The sequence below is a fragment of the Cebus imitator genome, unplaced genomic scaffold, assembly GCF_001604975.1.
Source record: "Cebus imitator isolate Cc_AM_T3 unplaced genomic scaffold, Cebus_imitator-1.0 Scaffold31, whole genome shotgun sequence".
Lineage (NCBI taxonomy): Eukaryota > Metazoa > Chordata > Mammalia > Primates > Cebidae > Cebus > Cebus imitator.
In genome coordinates, this window is record NW_016107346.1 from 9,670,212 (window position 1) to 9,686,286 (window position 16,075).

Genomic DNA, 16,075 nt, shown 5'->3' on the forward strand with positions numbered 1-16,075 from the left:
TTGCTCTTGTTGCCCAGGCTGGAGTGCAGTGGTGCAATCTCAGCTCACTGCAACCTCCGCCACCAGGTTCAAGCTATTCTCCTGCCTCAGCCTCCCAAGTAGCTGGGATTACAGGCATGCACCACTGTGATAGCTAATTTTTTTGGTATTTTTAGTAGAGATGGGGTTTCACATGTTGGCCAGGCTGGTCTCGAACTCCTGACCTCAGGTGATCTGTCTTCCTCAGCCACCCAAACTGCTGGGATTATAGGCATGAGCCACCACACCCGGCTGGCCACTTGGTTTTCAAAGGAGCAGCCTGGTGAAGAGGCCAAAGGGTTAAATACATGACAGTTAACACTGACAGGGCTTCCTATCAAGCACAGGGGCGATTGGTTAAGTAGGCAGCTCTTGGTTAAGGTAGTAGTGGTGTTTATACACTGTACCTGCTGCCTTCCCTCTGAGAATGTCAGAATGCCATACAGATGGTAACTTCATTATTTTTTCAACTTTTGGCAGAAGAAGATGCAGAGACCTAGGTAGAGGTCAGTGATATGTCCCTCATAAGATTAATGAGTGTTGAACGGTGTCTCCAAGACACACACTCCAGTTCCTAGATGTTGGCCACAGACCCTGGAGCTAGGAGTGGGACCGATGAGGCTGCTTTGCTCAACGGTGTTGCTGCTAGAGTCCAGTGGTGGGGCCATCAGCTCACTCTAACCTGGTGAGCCCAGGAGGGGAACAGGGATGACAGATGGGCCGTTGAATCCCCTGGGCTCCATGGCCCCTTGCTAGGAGCAGTGGTGGAGTTTTGGGGATCAACTGATGCTGCATCTCAGAACAGCAGCCGCAGTCAGGTGAGTCCTCTGAAAGACAAGGATTAGAGGACGCCCATCACATTGCCCATGAGCCTGAGAAGTGGGCCCATGAAGTTCTGGAGCTCTGGCTGGTAAGCCAGCCAGGCATTCACTTGGGAAGTCTGGCATTTCTTCCCAAGGAGGACAGGGCGCTCCTCACAGCCACACTCCCCTCCCCAGCTCAGAGACCCTAATATCGTGTCACCACTTCACACTTTCTACACGCCTTCTCCCTTTGGCAGCATCTCTCTTCCAGACTTTTTGAAGTTGACTCTGGCTGCCCTGTGCTAAGAAACCTGAAAGCACACCCACCTACGTCTGCATGCAGTGCCCACTCAAGGCTAGTATGAACCAGAGCTCCCCCTCACATACTGGTGCAGGGCCAGCCTGTGCCCAGATATGTAAATGCCAGCCTCACCCACAACATTCAGTTGTGGCCCTAATAAATGCTGAAATCTGGAAGAAGGGCTGAGCCCAGCCCCAGCGTCCACTCCCCCACCAAATTTGGTTTGTTGGCACCTCCAACTTCCTGGTACCTCAGAGAATCTCTTTCCCCTCTGAGCTCAGCGCCAGTGCCAGGCAGAGAAGAACTGAGATTTAGCGAGAGCTACAGGGCAGCACCCTTCTTGCCCCATGGCAGGGGGACTGCACGAAGCCCACTGTCATCAATATCTTCACTTACCACTATTGGCGGGAACCTTAAGCCAGTTCATAAGAGTGGAGAAGTGGGTGAGACAGCAGAGGGGAACCTTGCCATAAGCTCTCTTAACATACTTCAAATCAACAACGTACATTCGGCCATAGAGAAGGCGAATGTGATCCCGCCCAGGCTCTCGTCCCATGAGCGCATGTCAGGGAGGGAGGCTTGTGGAAAGGATGATGAGACTGCCATCCACTAAGACCCACCAAGGCCCCCTCACCATAAGCATCTCACCACCCTGCGTGTGGCTTGGTTTTTAAAGGGGGAGGGGGTTTCCCTAGGCCTGGCCTCTAACATCATCTGGTGCTCAGCCAGATCCCATCCGTCACTCAGGGAGACACCACGCTGGGCTTGTCAGCATATAGCACATCAGCTCAGGGTGACACCTTTGGAGGGGGTTTTCAGGGATGTTTTTATTCTGATTTACACCATACTTGCTGACTTGCGAGCCAAGCCCCCATGTCAGGCACCATGTAGTGCACGTTTCAGTGCATGCAGGGTCACCCTTGTCTAACGGACCCAGGGAGGACTCAAGGAAGACCCTTTGGTGGGATTGGAAATGTTATTTTCTGGTTTCCAAATCCTGGTAAACTAAAGCTGGAGGCCTCACCTGAATGGCACCATGGGGAAGCCAGTCCCCAAGGAGCCCCCATGGGTCCCCTCTTCATGGAGTTCACACAGTTCTGTAGCCTCCTCCTCACCAAGTTACCTGACCAGCAGAAGAGCTGGGATGTCACTTTCAAGGTTGGATTATGGAAGGCTGCGGCTCGGTCTCGGGCATATTCTCTTTTTCTCTTTTTTTTTTAATTGCATTTTAGGTTTTGGGGTACATGTGAAGAACATGCAAGATTGTTGCATAGGTACACACATGGCAGTGTGATTTGCTGCCTTCCTCCCCTTCATCTATATCTGGCGTTTCTCCCCGTGCTATCTCCCCCCACCTCCCTACCCCCTGCTGTCCCTCCCCTATTTTCCCCCAACAGATCCCAGTGTGTGATGCTCCCCTCCCTGTGTCCATGTGTTCTCATTGTTCAACACCCATCTATGAGTGAGAACGTGTGGTGTTTGATTTTCTGCTCTTCTGCCAGTTTGCTGAGAATGATGGTTTCCAGGTTCATCCATGTCCCTACAAAGGACACAAACTCATCGTTTTTTATGGCTGCATAGTATTCCATGGTGTGTATGTGCCACATTTTCCCTGTCCAGTCTATCATCAATAGGCATTTGGCTTGGTTCCAGGTCTTTGCTATTGTAAACGGTGCTGCAAGGAACATTCGTGTGCACGTGTCCTTATAGTAGAACGATTTGTAGTCCTTTGGATATATACCCAGTAATGGGATTGCTAGGTCAAATGAAATTTCTATTTCTAGGTCCTTGAGGAATCACCACACTGTCTTCCACAATGGTTGAACTAATTTATACTCCCACCAACAGTGTAAAAGTGTTCCTATTTCTCCACATCCTCTCCAGCATCTGTTGTCTCCAGATTTTTTAATGATTGCCATTCTAACTGGCGTAAGATAGTATCTCAATGCAGTTTTGATTTGCATTTCTCTAATGGCCAGTGATGATGAGCATTTTTTCATGTTTGTTGGCCTCATGTATGTCTTCTTTTGTAAAGTGTCTGTTCATATCCTTTGCCTACTTTTGAATGGGCTTACTTGTGTTTTTCTTGTAAATCTGTTTTAGTTCTTTGTAGATTCTGGATATTAGGGTCTCGGGCATATTCTCTCTCCCTCTGTTTTGATTGCTGGCTTTAGAGAACCAGCAGCCATGTGGAGAAACCCTGTGGAGAGATCCTGGGGCCTGCGGATCAATGACCGCATGAGTGAGCTGGGAGGCAGGCCCTCCAGCCCAGTCAGGCTCAGCCCCACCTAACATCTTGATGGATGCATCCGAGAGACCCCTGAACCAGGACCGCCCAACGGAGCTGCCCCTGGATTCTTGGCCCTCAGAAACTACATGAGATCATCTGTGTGGAGGAATTTGCTGTGCCCAGCATATGAGCAGCCCCAGGGCAGTGGTGTCCCGCTTCTCACCTTGATCCTGCCCCCGTACCCACCTCCCGGGTTTCCTGTCATCAGTTCTGGTTGTCTTCCATAGGGTGCCTCCAGGTGAGGCTGGCCTGAGTGAGAATAAGCATCAGGACGCTCCCCAAGAGGTAGCCTTGGACATCAGTCTCAGCCACATCTACAAGGTGAGTCCAGCCGCCTGCTTCACTCAGGGCACTTTCGGCTCTCAGTCCAGACCCATTCAGCAGCTTAATTTGGGGAGCGTCACGGAGCATCTCCAGTGAGCTCAGCACCATGGCAGGCACTGTGGTGGCTGTGGGCCAGATGCTACAGAAACCGTGTTACTGGAAACGGGTCCCGATCCAGACCCCAAGAAAAGGTTCTTGGATCTTGCTCAAGAAAAAATTGGGGCCAGGCGTGGTGGCTCATGCCTGTAATTACAGCACTTTAGGAGGCTAAGGCAGGCAGATCATTTGAGGTCAGTTCGAGATCAGCCTGACCAACATGGTGGAACCTCGTCTCTACTAAAAATACAAAAAAAATTCACCAGGTGTGGTGGCAGGCGCCTGTAATCCCAGCTACTCAGGATTACAGGAGGCAAAAGAATGACTTGAATCTGGGAGGCAGAGGTTTTAGTGAGCTGAGATGGTGCCACTGCACTCCAGCCTGACAGGGTGACAGAGTGAGACTCTGTCTCAAAAAAAAAAAAAAAAAAAGAGGCCAGGCATGGTGGCTCACACCTGTAATCCCAGCGCTTCAGGTGGCTGAAGCGGGCAGATCACCTGAGGTCAGGAGTTCGAGACCAGCTTGGCCAACATGGTGAAACCCTGTCTCTACTAAAAATACAAAAAATAACCGGCTGTGGTGGCACATACCTATAGTCCTAGCTACTCGGGAGGCTGAGGCAGGAGACTCTTGAACCCAGGAGGCGGAGGTTGCAGTTAGCTGAGATTGTACCATTGCACTCCAAGAGAGAAACTCTGTCTCAAAAAAAAAAAAAAAAGAAAGGAAAAAAAGAAGTTAATGTATAGACTAAAATGAAGGCAAGTTTCTTAAGAAAGTAAAGGAGACCAGACATGGTGGCTCACGCCTGTAATCACAGCACTTTTGGAGGCCAAGGTGGGCGGATCACCTAAGGTCGGGAGTTTGAGGCCAGCCTGACAAACATGGAGAAACCTCATCTCTACTAAAAATACAAAAAATGGTTGGGTGTGGTGGTTCACGCCTGTAATCCCAGCACTTTGGGAGGCCGAGGTGGGTGAATCATGAGGTCAAGAGATCGAGACCAACTTGGCCAACATGGTAAAATCCCGTCTCTACTAAAAATAGAAAAATTAGCTGGGTGTGGTGGTGCATGCCTGTAGGCCCAGCTACTCGGGAGGCTGAGGCAGGAGAATTGCTTGAAACTGGGACACAGAGGTTGCAGTGAGCTGAGATCATGCCACTGCACTCCAGTTTAGCAACAGAGCAAGACTCTGTCTCAAAAAAAAAAAAAATACAAAAATACAAAAAGTTAGCCAGGTGTGGCGGTGCCTGCCTGTAATCCTAGCTACTCAGGAGGCTGAGGCAAGAGAAGCAAGTGCTTGAACCCAGGAGGTGGAGTTTGTGGTGCGCCGAGATTGTGCCATTGCACTTGCACTCCAGTCTGGGCAACGAGCAAAACTCTGTCTCAGGGGAAAAAAAAAAAAGGAAAGGAATAGGCAGGGTAGGGTGGCTCATGCCCGTAATCCCAGCACTTTGGGAGGCCAAGGCAGGTAGATCACCTGAGGTCAGGAAATTGAGACCAGCCCAGCCATTATGGTGAAGCCCCGTCTCTACTACAAATACAAAAATTAGTCAGGCATGGAGGCATATGCCTGTAATCCCAGCTGCTTGGAGGGCTGAGGCAGAAGAATTGCTCAAAACCCAGAACTGAGGGTTTCTCCCCTTTCTAGACCATATGGAGCAACCAGGTCACTTTGGTCATCTTGGTTTTGGTGGGATCTGGCCACCTTCTTGACTGCAACCTGTTTTATCAGCGGGGTCTTTGTGAGCTGTGTCTTGTGCCAACCTTCTATCTTGTCCTGTAAGAATACCTAACCTCCTGGGAGTGCAGCCCACCCAGTAGGTCTCAGGCTTATTTTACCCAGTCCCTATTCAAGATGGAGTCACTCTGGTTCAAACGCCTCTGACAAGCTCACTTTCCACACCTGTGCTTGCCACTCAGGACCCTGCAGGGGCCACAGATCCTGGCCTCACTGTTTCCTGAGCTCCTATCCAGCATGGCCTCAGGCTCACAGTGCCATCCCTCCTGCCCAAGTGTCTCCCAGGTCCTCGATGTCCTCTCTTCTTCCCCCACGCCCTGGCCACCCCTGCCCTCTTCTCTTTCTCTCCAGTTTCTGTCGCTGTGTGCCCAGGCCCAGCCAGGGGCCTACACTGATGAGAACCTCATGGGCCTGATTGAGCTGCTGTGCCGCACCGGCCTGGATGTGGGGCTCTGCCTGCTGCCCAAGATCGATCTCCAGCAGCTTCTGCTCCTGCTCTTGGAGAACATCCAGGAGTGGCCAGGAAAGGTACCACACACCCAGAGCCTAGTCATCATGCAGCTTTGTCACTAGGGACCGAGGTGGCCCCTAGGGTGCCCTGGGTGGGGATGGCACTGCCTGGAGGTCATCGGAATGCCCCGGTCTCTGCCCACTTACTCCCCTGTGCTGTGCAGGCTGGGTGGCGAGGGCAGAAGGGAAGGTGGCGTCCTCCTGCAGCCCATGGTGTACCTGTCACCTGCAGCTCCAGGAACTATGCTGCATCCTGAGCTGGGTGTCCGACCACCACCACAACCTGCTGGCCCTCGTGCAGTTCTTCCCGGATGTGACCTCTCGGAGCAGGTGCGTGCAGCTCCTCCGCCACCTCCTCCCTCACACTCATCTCTTCAGGGTCTTACAGGGATCCAGAATCTTCTCCCTCCGCCCCAACAAACCCCCCCCCTGCCCAATTGCTAATCCCCAGGAGGGAAAACTAAAAATATAACTCACTAATGAGTTCTTTACAAATGAAAAAAAGCCTAATTTTCTTAACATGGTCTTATTAGCAAAACAATTGCCTTCTGCAATTAGCTCCTGCCTGCAGTGCCCCCACCCTCCTTTGTTTGGGGCCCCCTCCCGAGTCTTCAGCTCCTTGTTATTCAGACCTCAGCTGAATTTTGTCCGCTGGTCACCCCACTTCCGCTCCGGCTCCCACACTCAATTCATCCTTCTGTTTTCTTTTCCGCCTAGCATTTACCTCTGCCAGAAATTATGTTACTGTTTGTTTCCTTGTTTATGGCTCTGGCTGTCTTCAAAGTCGTCACCACAGAGCAGCTGCCTTGTCGGGGTCACTGTCAGATCGTCCCAGATCTAGAACAGTGCCTGGCGTGCTGTTTGGTGCTCTGTAAATTCTTTTCCAATCAATGAAGTGAGTAAACAAACTCAGCCCAGGAGGCGCTAAGGCCCACTGGCTGGATCTAGCCCTTCTTCTCCTCTCTCCACCTTCCTTCTCCCACTTTTGGCCACAGTCTTGGAGAATTGCCTGCCTTTTCCAGGAGCAGACCACTCCCATCCCCTCGTCTCCCTCTTCTCTCTCCCTTTTCCCTTCTTTTTCTGGGCCTGTCCCTTTGCAGCTCCTCCCGCCTATAATGACGCTTCCCACCCCTCACCTTTGGCAGATACCTCTGTGTTACCCTCCACTGGGACCTCTGCAGTGTTCAGAGGGTGGCCTCTGGGAGCGGGCTTGGAGTTTGAATCACCCCACACCCCAGGGCCCAGCCTGGTAGAGGCTCTGCTTGTTGACTGAGTAAGTCACCTTCGGTTGTCCTGGCCTCCACTTCAGTGCTGAGTGGGGAGTCCCATCTCTTTTTCTCTTTCCTGGGAATCTGGCTGGCAGAGAGGCAGCCTGTGCAGTTCAGAGAGGACAGGTTTTACCCTCTCTCTGAAAGAATGGGACTTCTGGAAGCTCTGTCAGGGGACTCCACAGGCCTCAGTGCGGGAGGCTGCCTGCACCCCAGCAGTCTGGGATTTCTTCATGGGATGGAGAGGCTGACCCTGCCTACTGATTCCCTGTTCTCCCCAAACTGCCCATCTACTCCACTGCAGCAGCCAGAAATTACAGGTTTCTACCATCCCCACCTGTTACCCCCTTCATCCCTAAATCCCATCCTTCCTGCCTTCTATATCCTAAACCCTAAATCCAACTCCATGACAGCCAGGACCGTGTCAGGGTTATGTAAATCAGTCACCTCCTTTCCAGCTTTCATCTCACTAGCTCACCTGGAGGGCGGTGGAGACGTTCTGTTTCTTCCTCTTCCCCAAAGTCTGTCTGCTCTGTGGGTTCCTGTGATAATCATGTATCTGCCTTGCCCTGCTCCCCACTGCCTGCAGGGCCAGGTCCAAATTCTTAGGCTGGCCCCCAGCCCCCCTCGTCCAGCAGTTTCTCATTTGCTCCATCCAGGCCATGGTGTTTGTGTTGTTTTCTTTTTCTCTCTCTCACACACACAATAAACCACTCTTTTTCATACCTGCATAGTATTTCCCTAGTGTGTGTGCCACTATCATCTAGTACTGGACATTAATCCAGTGACTATTTATATGAGCATCTGGGCAGATATTTCTATGGGATAAATTCCTTGGAGTGAAATTGCAACCCTAAAGTATGTTAAGCTGGACCTATTAGTAATACCACCAAATGGGTATGAAAATGCGTATTTTTCTGCATTCTCATTAATGCTACATATTCTCAGTTCTGTTTTTGAGTTTTAGTCAATCTAGTGAGTAGAAAATGGCATCCCGTGGTTCTAATTTTCATTTCCCTGATTGCCAGTGAAATTGAGTATCTTTTCATGTATTTATTGGCCTTTTGTGTTTCTCTTACTGCAAATTACCTTTTGGTATTTCTTACCCATGTTTCTATCAGGTAATTTATCTTCTTAACAACTGTATTGATCTTCATGTTGCTTATGTTACAATGTGTTTTCTCTGAAGGTTATAAATTGTCCTTTTTAAATTTTTATGTATGGTATCAGTGAACTGGATTCTTTTTTTTTTTTTTTTTTTTTTTCAATACGTTTTATTTTAGAATAGATTTAGATTCACAGGGCAGTTTTATGGATAATACAGAGAATTGATTGGGATTTTTGTGTGATTTAGTTTTTCTGTATGGAAGAGGAAGGGTTTTCCCACCAAGACCATAAAAATAGTGTGCTTTCTTTTCTTTCAGGATTGCATAGCTTTGTTTCTTTCAGCTCTTAATCCCATCTGTAATCTGTTGTCCGAAGTATGAGATAAAGATCTAACTTTTTCTTCCATCCCCAAAGAGCCAGTGGACCCAACATCAATTTTTTTGTCTATTGTTTTGTTTTGTTTTTTGAGACAGGGTCTTACTCTATCACCCAGCCGGAGTGCAGTGGCACCATCATGGCTCACTGCAGTCTCGACCTTTTGGGATCAAGCGATCCTCCTGCCTCAACCTCTGTAGTACCTAGAACTACAAACACATGCCACCACACCATCTAGTTTTTAATTTTTTTGTACAAAGTCTCCCTATGTTGTTCAAGCTGGTCTTGAACCACTGGACTAAAGTGATTCTCCCACTTCATCCTCCCAAAGTGCTGGGATCACAGGTGTGAGCCACCATGCCTGATTTTTTGGTCTTAATGATTCATCCTTTCAAGACAGATTTGAAGCTACCTTCTCCATATCCTAAGTTTATGACTTTGCTCCTTCATCTGTTAGCCATGTTAAACTGATTTCATGAATCAGTGTCTTTTGTGGAATCTGTCTGTAGCTCCAGGGCCCGTGGCAATTGCCCTTTAAATGCCAAGGAATGAATGAAACAACATCCTGCGCCTGCCTTTCAGGCAGCCACGCCAGCAGGGTGATGCTTTGTGCCAAGAGCTTTACTAGGAAGGAGGGCACCTTATCAGGATCAGTGTTGTTGATTGCATTTTTACTTTTCTCAATAGACAAAAGCAAATAGAACAAAATTCAGAAGGTACCAAGGAGTACACTTTTGAAAGTACTCCTTTCAAATTTGATGTTGAAAATGCACCCCTTCCTCTGAGCCAGAGCCACCTGGCGGGTCGCCAGCCTCTGTCTGTGCACGTGTGCACGCATCCGCCGTTCTTGCACCTTCTTTGCATTTCAGGGTTTGTTTTGGCTGTCATCCCTGACTGGGTTGTAAAGAGCTCCTAATTCTTTTTTCCTGCCGCGTTGTACTCACTGTGGGTCTTCAGTGAGCCGCTGCCCCACTGTGCTCCCCATGGCGGCCACAGAGCTTGCTGGCTGCCTTCGCTGGTGGCTGCCCCACTGGGCTTTGTGCCCAGACTGACCCCACGAAGAAGGGCAGATTGTTGTACGAGGGGCTGTCACACTCTTTGTCTACTCGACTGACTGGTTAAGCACAAAGCGAGAGCTCCCGCTGACACTGGTGCAGTACTCCCGTAGCCCCTGCCTCAGCGCCCAAGACTTCATGGGATGTACTGCAAATTTAAGGAAGAGCTGGGCCTAACCATGAACATGAAAGTGAATACTAAGGCAGACCACTGAAAGAGAGCCAAGGGGAAGAGAACGTTCTTGGAGGGAAATCCACCTTGGGAGGTGGCCTCACTAGGGCAGCCCAGGCAGCTTTGGGAAGAGCAGCACGCCATCCCCGCTTCTGTTCAGGGCTCCAGCAGCGGCTCGCACATCACTGAAAGCTGATGTCCCAGGCTCCGGGGGCCCTCTTCCTTCACTGCTTGCGGCTGTTGATTAAACATCCTGTGTGTGCTGCTTCAAAGCAGAAGGGCAGATGAAGCCAGCTCATGCAAGCTGCCTGGTCAGATAGAGGAATGGAGGAAGCCTGCTTAACATGGCTCACAAAACTAGCACTGACAATGACGTAGAATTCTTTGCCTGGTGGACAGGAATGGATCTGAAAGGTCAGTGCCACCCCCCTTGTTGGCAGGATGCGAGGAAACGCATATGCTTCCCTGCTCACAAGGTGCAGTCAGTGGTCTCTCTGGAGGCCAATTTGGCAGAATCAAGCAAATGACGTTAAAACGTGCAAACCCTTCGATAAACTAGATTGTTTTCCAGGGAACTAGATAGCTAGTGAAGTTTCATTGATGAGGATGTTTGGCATAGCGATGTCATGTTAGGAACTGGAAACTGCCTCAGTGCCCCACCATCAATCCAGTTCTCCCCATGGTATTTTATAGTACCTAAAAATGACTTCACAGGAAAATGAGAAAGTTGATGAGATAAAGCTGAATGGAAAAAAGGCTTTGAAGCCATATATGAAGCGTGATGCTAGTTCTGATGTTAGGGGAAAAGAAAAGTCATCTTTGGATGTGAGGTTATTAGGGGTGGCTTTGGTTGCCTTGGGCTTGTTTCCCCTTTCTGAAGACCCTGTCTGCTTCCCAGCTTCTGCTCTTACCCCTACACCCAGTTCTTAACAAATAGCCAAAATCACTTCTGTTTAATAAGTTCTTAAAGTTCTGTTGGCCAAGTACAGTGGCTCATGCCTATAATCCCAGCACTTTGGGAGGCCAAGGTGGGTGGGTCACTTGAGGTCAGGAGTTCGAGACCAGCCTGGCCAACATGGTGAAAACCCGTCTCTACTAAAAATACAACAACAAAAAATTAACTGGGCCTGGTGGTGCGCACCTGTAGTCTCAGCTGCTCAGGAGGGTGATACAGGAGAATCGCTTGAACCCAGGAGGCGGAGGTTGCAGTAAATTGAGATTGTGCCATTGCACTGCAGCCTGGGAGACGGAGACTTCATCTAAAAAAAAAATGGTTATAGATAATTTTAAGACATATACAAATGTTGAGAGGATAGTAAAATGGACTGTACGCACCCATTTTCTATCTCAGCAGACACAACCATGGAGACTCCTCCTTCCTTCAACTACTGCCCCCCACCCCTGCCCTAGATCATTGTGAAGCAAATGATAAGACCTCTTATTTTATTCAGTAGGTGTCTCTAAAAAGATAAGGCCTTGGTGGTTCATTTGTTGTTGTTGGAGACAATCTCTGTCACCCATGCCAGAGTGCAGTAACACCATCAAGGCTCACTGCGGCTTCAACCTCCTGAGCTTAAGTGATCCTCCTGCCTCAGCCTCCCGAGTAGCTGGGACTACAGGCGTGCGCCACCCCACCCAGCTAATTTCTTTAAATTTTTGTAAAGACAGAGTCTCCCTATGTTGCCTAGCCTGGTCTTAGGCCCCTGGGCTCAAGTGATCCTCCCACCTTGGCCTCCCAAAGTGGTGAGATCACAGGCATGAGCCACAGTGCCCAGCCCTTGGTGGGTATTTTAAAACATAATTACAACATCATGATGACACCTAAAACATTGAAGCATAAAAGAGCTGTCATAAGCAATTGAGTCACTTCCGTACTCTAGAATCTTCCAAGACTTTGCATCATCTTGGAAGGAAGCCTGGAGTCTTTGAGGTGGCCACTAAGGCCCCCTTGAGGTGTGGCCTTGCCCTCCGCTCTTCTCCTCCCTGTCCCTGGGGTGTACTGGGCACTTGTGTCTTGATGCCCACCCTCCCCCATGCCTGCTGTTTGTAGGAGACTCCCATGTTCCCATCATGATCGTCTCTGCCCACATGTCACCGCCTCAGAGAGGCTTCACCTGATCCTTTTTCCAAATGTGTTCCCAACTCAAGGCTCTGCAGAACCTCCCTTTTCTTCATTTTTTTCTACTACCAGGACCAGAAGTGAATTGTGACCTGGCTCTTCCCATGAGAGAGAGAGCTCCCTGAGCGGGAGGTCTCCCTCCATCTCTCGTATGACTGCATCCCCAGCACCAGAACAGAGCAGGGACTAGAATATTGCGGGTGCTGAGTAAATATTTAGTGAATAAGTAGAAGCCAACGTTTGGCTCTCTTCTGATCTCTGTTCCTGTGATGGAAATACATTGAGGTTTGCAGGGGGTGTGGGCTTCCTTCCTGTGTTGGGGAAGCATCTTCCTCACACCTCCCTCTCCACAGAAGCTGAGAGTCAGGCACTCCTTTGTTCCATCTCTGGGAGTGAGACCCAGGCAAACCACTTGGATACTCCCAAGGAAAGGACTCAGGGACAGCAGTCTTCACAGGCTCTTCTGGGCAGAGACCCTGGCTGCCCCACGTCCCTCAGCCAGGTTCTCCATCTTCCCATGAATTCTGGAGCACCCCAGGATCCTCTGAGCATTCTTCTGTCTGGAGCAGCCAGCCAAGAAGTTTCTGTGTGGCCACCAAGGAAGAACTGACTGATGGAGTGGAAGTGCAGGCAGCCTAAGGAAAGAGCAGCCTCACCCTCGTCAGGTCCTTGTGCACCAGGGATAAGAGTGGGGACAGGCACAGATGCACCGTGGCCTCCCTCGAAGCCCTGCTTGTTTCCCTCCCACTCACGTTCACTGTTCTCGCTGCGGGGCCAGCGGGCTCCACCTCCTTCCCTACTCCCCTCACCACTGCCAGGCCCTGGGTCAGTTCCTGGACCCTTCTCCACTGTGGACTCCCTGCCTGCCTGCTCTTAGACCTGAAACTAAACGGCCGAACAGAGTGATGCCCCATGTATGTCCCTTGGCCCCTGACCCCTTCAGGCTGCCCGGAGCCACTGGGAGTTCCTGACCAGCCTCCTGGGGACCACTGCAGACTCCATGCTTCCTGCTGCTGAGCCTCTGCACTCCCAGCCAACAGCCACCCCCACCACACAAATGCAGTGCACTCACAGCTCTCACCTCCCTGCTGTACCGCACCCTTAATTCTGGATCCCAGTAGTCCTGCCTCTCCCAGAACCTTCTGCAGTCATCCCTTCTTGTACTGTTTGCTTTTTGTTCACCAGCTTTCTCTGCAGCAAGTAAATGTGTTCTTGTGTCTCCTACCTTAAAACAGCCATTCCATCTCCACCCACGTCTCCCTCATGCTTCTGCCGCAGCTCCAGGCTTCCTCCCCCAGTGCTCACTCACTTTTGGATGAGTCCTGCCCACCCTCGGGAAGGTGGAATTCTTAGAGCTCAGAGAATCGTAGAGAGTTCTCACCGGGGGTGGGCGAGGCCAAAATCTTCTGTAAGGAGACAGCCAAAGCCCAGTTAACATGGAGATTTCAGAAGAGCACCAAATCTAGAGGAACAAGAGGCAAGATGAAGGTCCCGTCTGGAACCTGGGCTGGCCAGGAAGCAGACAGCAGCCAGAAGGTGGGCGGCAGTCAGGCAGGCTGCGATCGCCAGGAAGGGGACATGGCTGGGGAGGACGCTGCTCCCTCTCAGGAGCAGGGTGGGATATCTGAGTGACCCGAAGGGCCAGGAGCTGAGGAGACACCACCTGTGGCAACAGGCACTCCAGCCAAGCTGCTGCATCACTAGGGACTCCTTGGGCCCTTCCGGACAAGCAGTCATCACTTCCTTCCCTGGGCTTCCCAACCCTCCTGGCTTCCTCAGCTGCCCTCAGCGATGTCCCTCCCCCACCAGCCCTGGAGTCTTGGTGAGCCTCAGGATTCCACCCCAGCCCCTTTTCTCTTGTGGCGCAGGCCCATGGAGTCAGTGCTGCTGAGTGCCCCTAGCCTGCCCTGCTCTAGGACTGAGGCACTCTCCTTGCTGCTGGGGGTGTTGCCCTGCCAGCCCATGCCAGGAGTCGCTTCTGCCAAAGGTGGTCACCTTATCAGGGCTGGGCCCCTTTCCTGGCAGCAGCCCAATGCTGGGTCACGACGGTCTTCCCCGTTGCTTTAGCTGAGGACATCTCTGAAGGACCTTGCCAGCTCTGGAGTCCTCATGGGGTCGGCTGAGGCCTTCACTGTCTTTCCCCACATAAATTCCCTGCATCCTCTCTCTCCCACATAAATTCCCTGCATACTGATAGCCATTTCAGAGCCTACTTTCTAGGGAGGCCAGCCTGAGACACCATCTTACCGGTTTCCCAGGCCTCAACTCCAGGTATATGCTAGCAGCTCCCTAATGAATACCTGTGGCTGGAGTTTTCTGCTGAACATCAATCTGTGTGGCTAATGTCTGGGATTCAGCATGTGGGAAACAGGAGCCACTGCCTTTCCAGGAGGGCCCTTTCCATGGCTCCATGAGTGGCACCCCCGCCTGCCCACTGCCCAGGCCTGGAGTCTTATGGACAGATTCGGTGCCCCGGAGCTCCCTAGTCTCCCTTAGTGCTCATCCCTCCTCCTCACCCTCCCTGCTGCTGCCTCAGTGCAGCTCTTCCTCCAACACCCTTGAGTTTCTGCCGGAGCATCACACCGTGCCTTTCCAGGCTCTTTCCACTAACTCCACCCCGTGCCATCCGGGAGTGTGACCTTCCTTCAGATGCTCATGTGGTCACATAGCTGATGTGCTTAAAATCCTTCAGACTTTCCCCCTCAGGGCGAAATGCCACAGCCCAGCCTGGGGTGGGGGGCCTTGGTGCCCCCTGCCTCCTGCAGGCTTGCACGCTTTTGCCGCATCCTGGAACTTGGCAGCCACCCCAACTCAAGATGATCACTTGCCTCCAAGCTTTTCTGCATCTGTCTTCTCCTTCTGGAGAGGCCTCTTCCCATCCTCCTCCGCTGCCTGATTCACACCTCTTCAGCCTCAAGACTAGGCTAGGGCCAAGGCATCTCCTCTTCAAGCAGCCCCTGTTACAGGCCCATCAGGCTGGTGCCCTTGCTGACTCGGGCCATAGGCATCAGAGGGACAGGTGCTGTGGCCGTGTTCTTGAGTGCACAGAGCCCAGCATGGTGTGGGGACTCACTGAGCACACTCATGCTGTGTCTGCTTCTGGAGGGCAGATTTTTTTTTTTTTTTTTTTTTTTTTTTTAGGTGGAGTCTCATTCTATTGCCAGACTGGAGTGCAGTGGTGTGATCTTGGCTACTGCAACCTACGCCTCCCAGGTTCAAGCAATTCTCCTGCCTCAGCCTCCTGAGTAGCTGGGACTACAGGCATGCACCATCACACCCAGCTAATCTTTGTATTTTTTTAGTAGAGATGGGATTTCACCAAGTTGGCCAGGATGGTCTCGGTCTCTTGACCTTGTGATTTGCCCACCTCGGCCTCCCAAAGTGCTGGGATTACAGGTGTCAGCCACCACGCCCAGCCTGGAGGGCAGATTTCAAAGAAGCATAAAGAGGTAGGACTTAAAAAAAAAAAAAAAAAAAAAAAAAAAAAAAGATTCTAGGGCTGGGTGCTGTGGCTCACACCTGTAATCCCAGCACGCTGGGAGGCCAAGGCAGGTGGAGCACTTGAGGTCAGGAGTTTGAGACCAGCCTGGCAAACATGGTGAAACCCGTCTGTACTAAAAATACAAAAATTAGCCGGTTGTGGTGGCGCATGCCTGTAATCCTAGCTACTCAGGAGGCTGAGGCAGGAGAATCGCTTGAACCCAGGAGGCAGAGGTTGTTGTAGAGAGCTGAGATTGCGCCACTGCACTCCAGCCTGGGCGGCACACCAAGACTCCATCTCAAAAAAATAGAATTCTGGCCGGGCACGGTGGCTCAAGCCTGTAATCCCAGCACTTTGGGAGGCCGAGGCGGGTGGATCACGAGGTCAAGAGATCGAAACCATCCTGGTCAACACAG

The 16,075-nt window shown here is 51.1% G+C and overlaps 1 protein-coding gene across 2 annotated transcripts in view; it reads left to right on the plus strand.

Moving 5' to 3' along the window:
• The window catches only part of FAM178B (family with sequence similarity 178 member B), a 76,037-nt gene that overhangs the window by 27,107 nt on the left and 32,855 nt on the right, over positions 1-16,075 (plus strand). For both annotated transcript variants that reach the window (XM_017523928.2, XM_037736945.1), the window contains exons 4-6: positions 3,640-3,733; positions 5,924-6,100; positions 6,315-6,412. In XM_017523928.2, the coding sequence (XP_017379417.2) occupies positions 3,640-3,733; positions 5,924-6,100; positions 6,315-6,412 (369 nt within the window). The remainder of the gene's footprint in view (positions 1-3,639; positions 3,734-5,923; positions 6,101-6,314; positions 6,413-16,075) is intronic.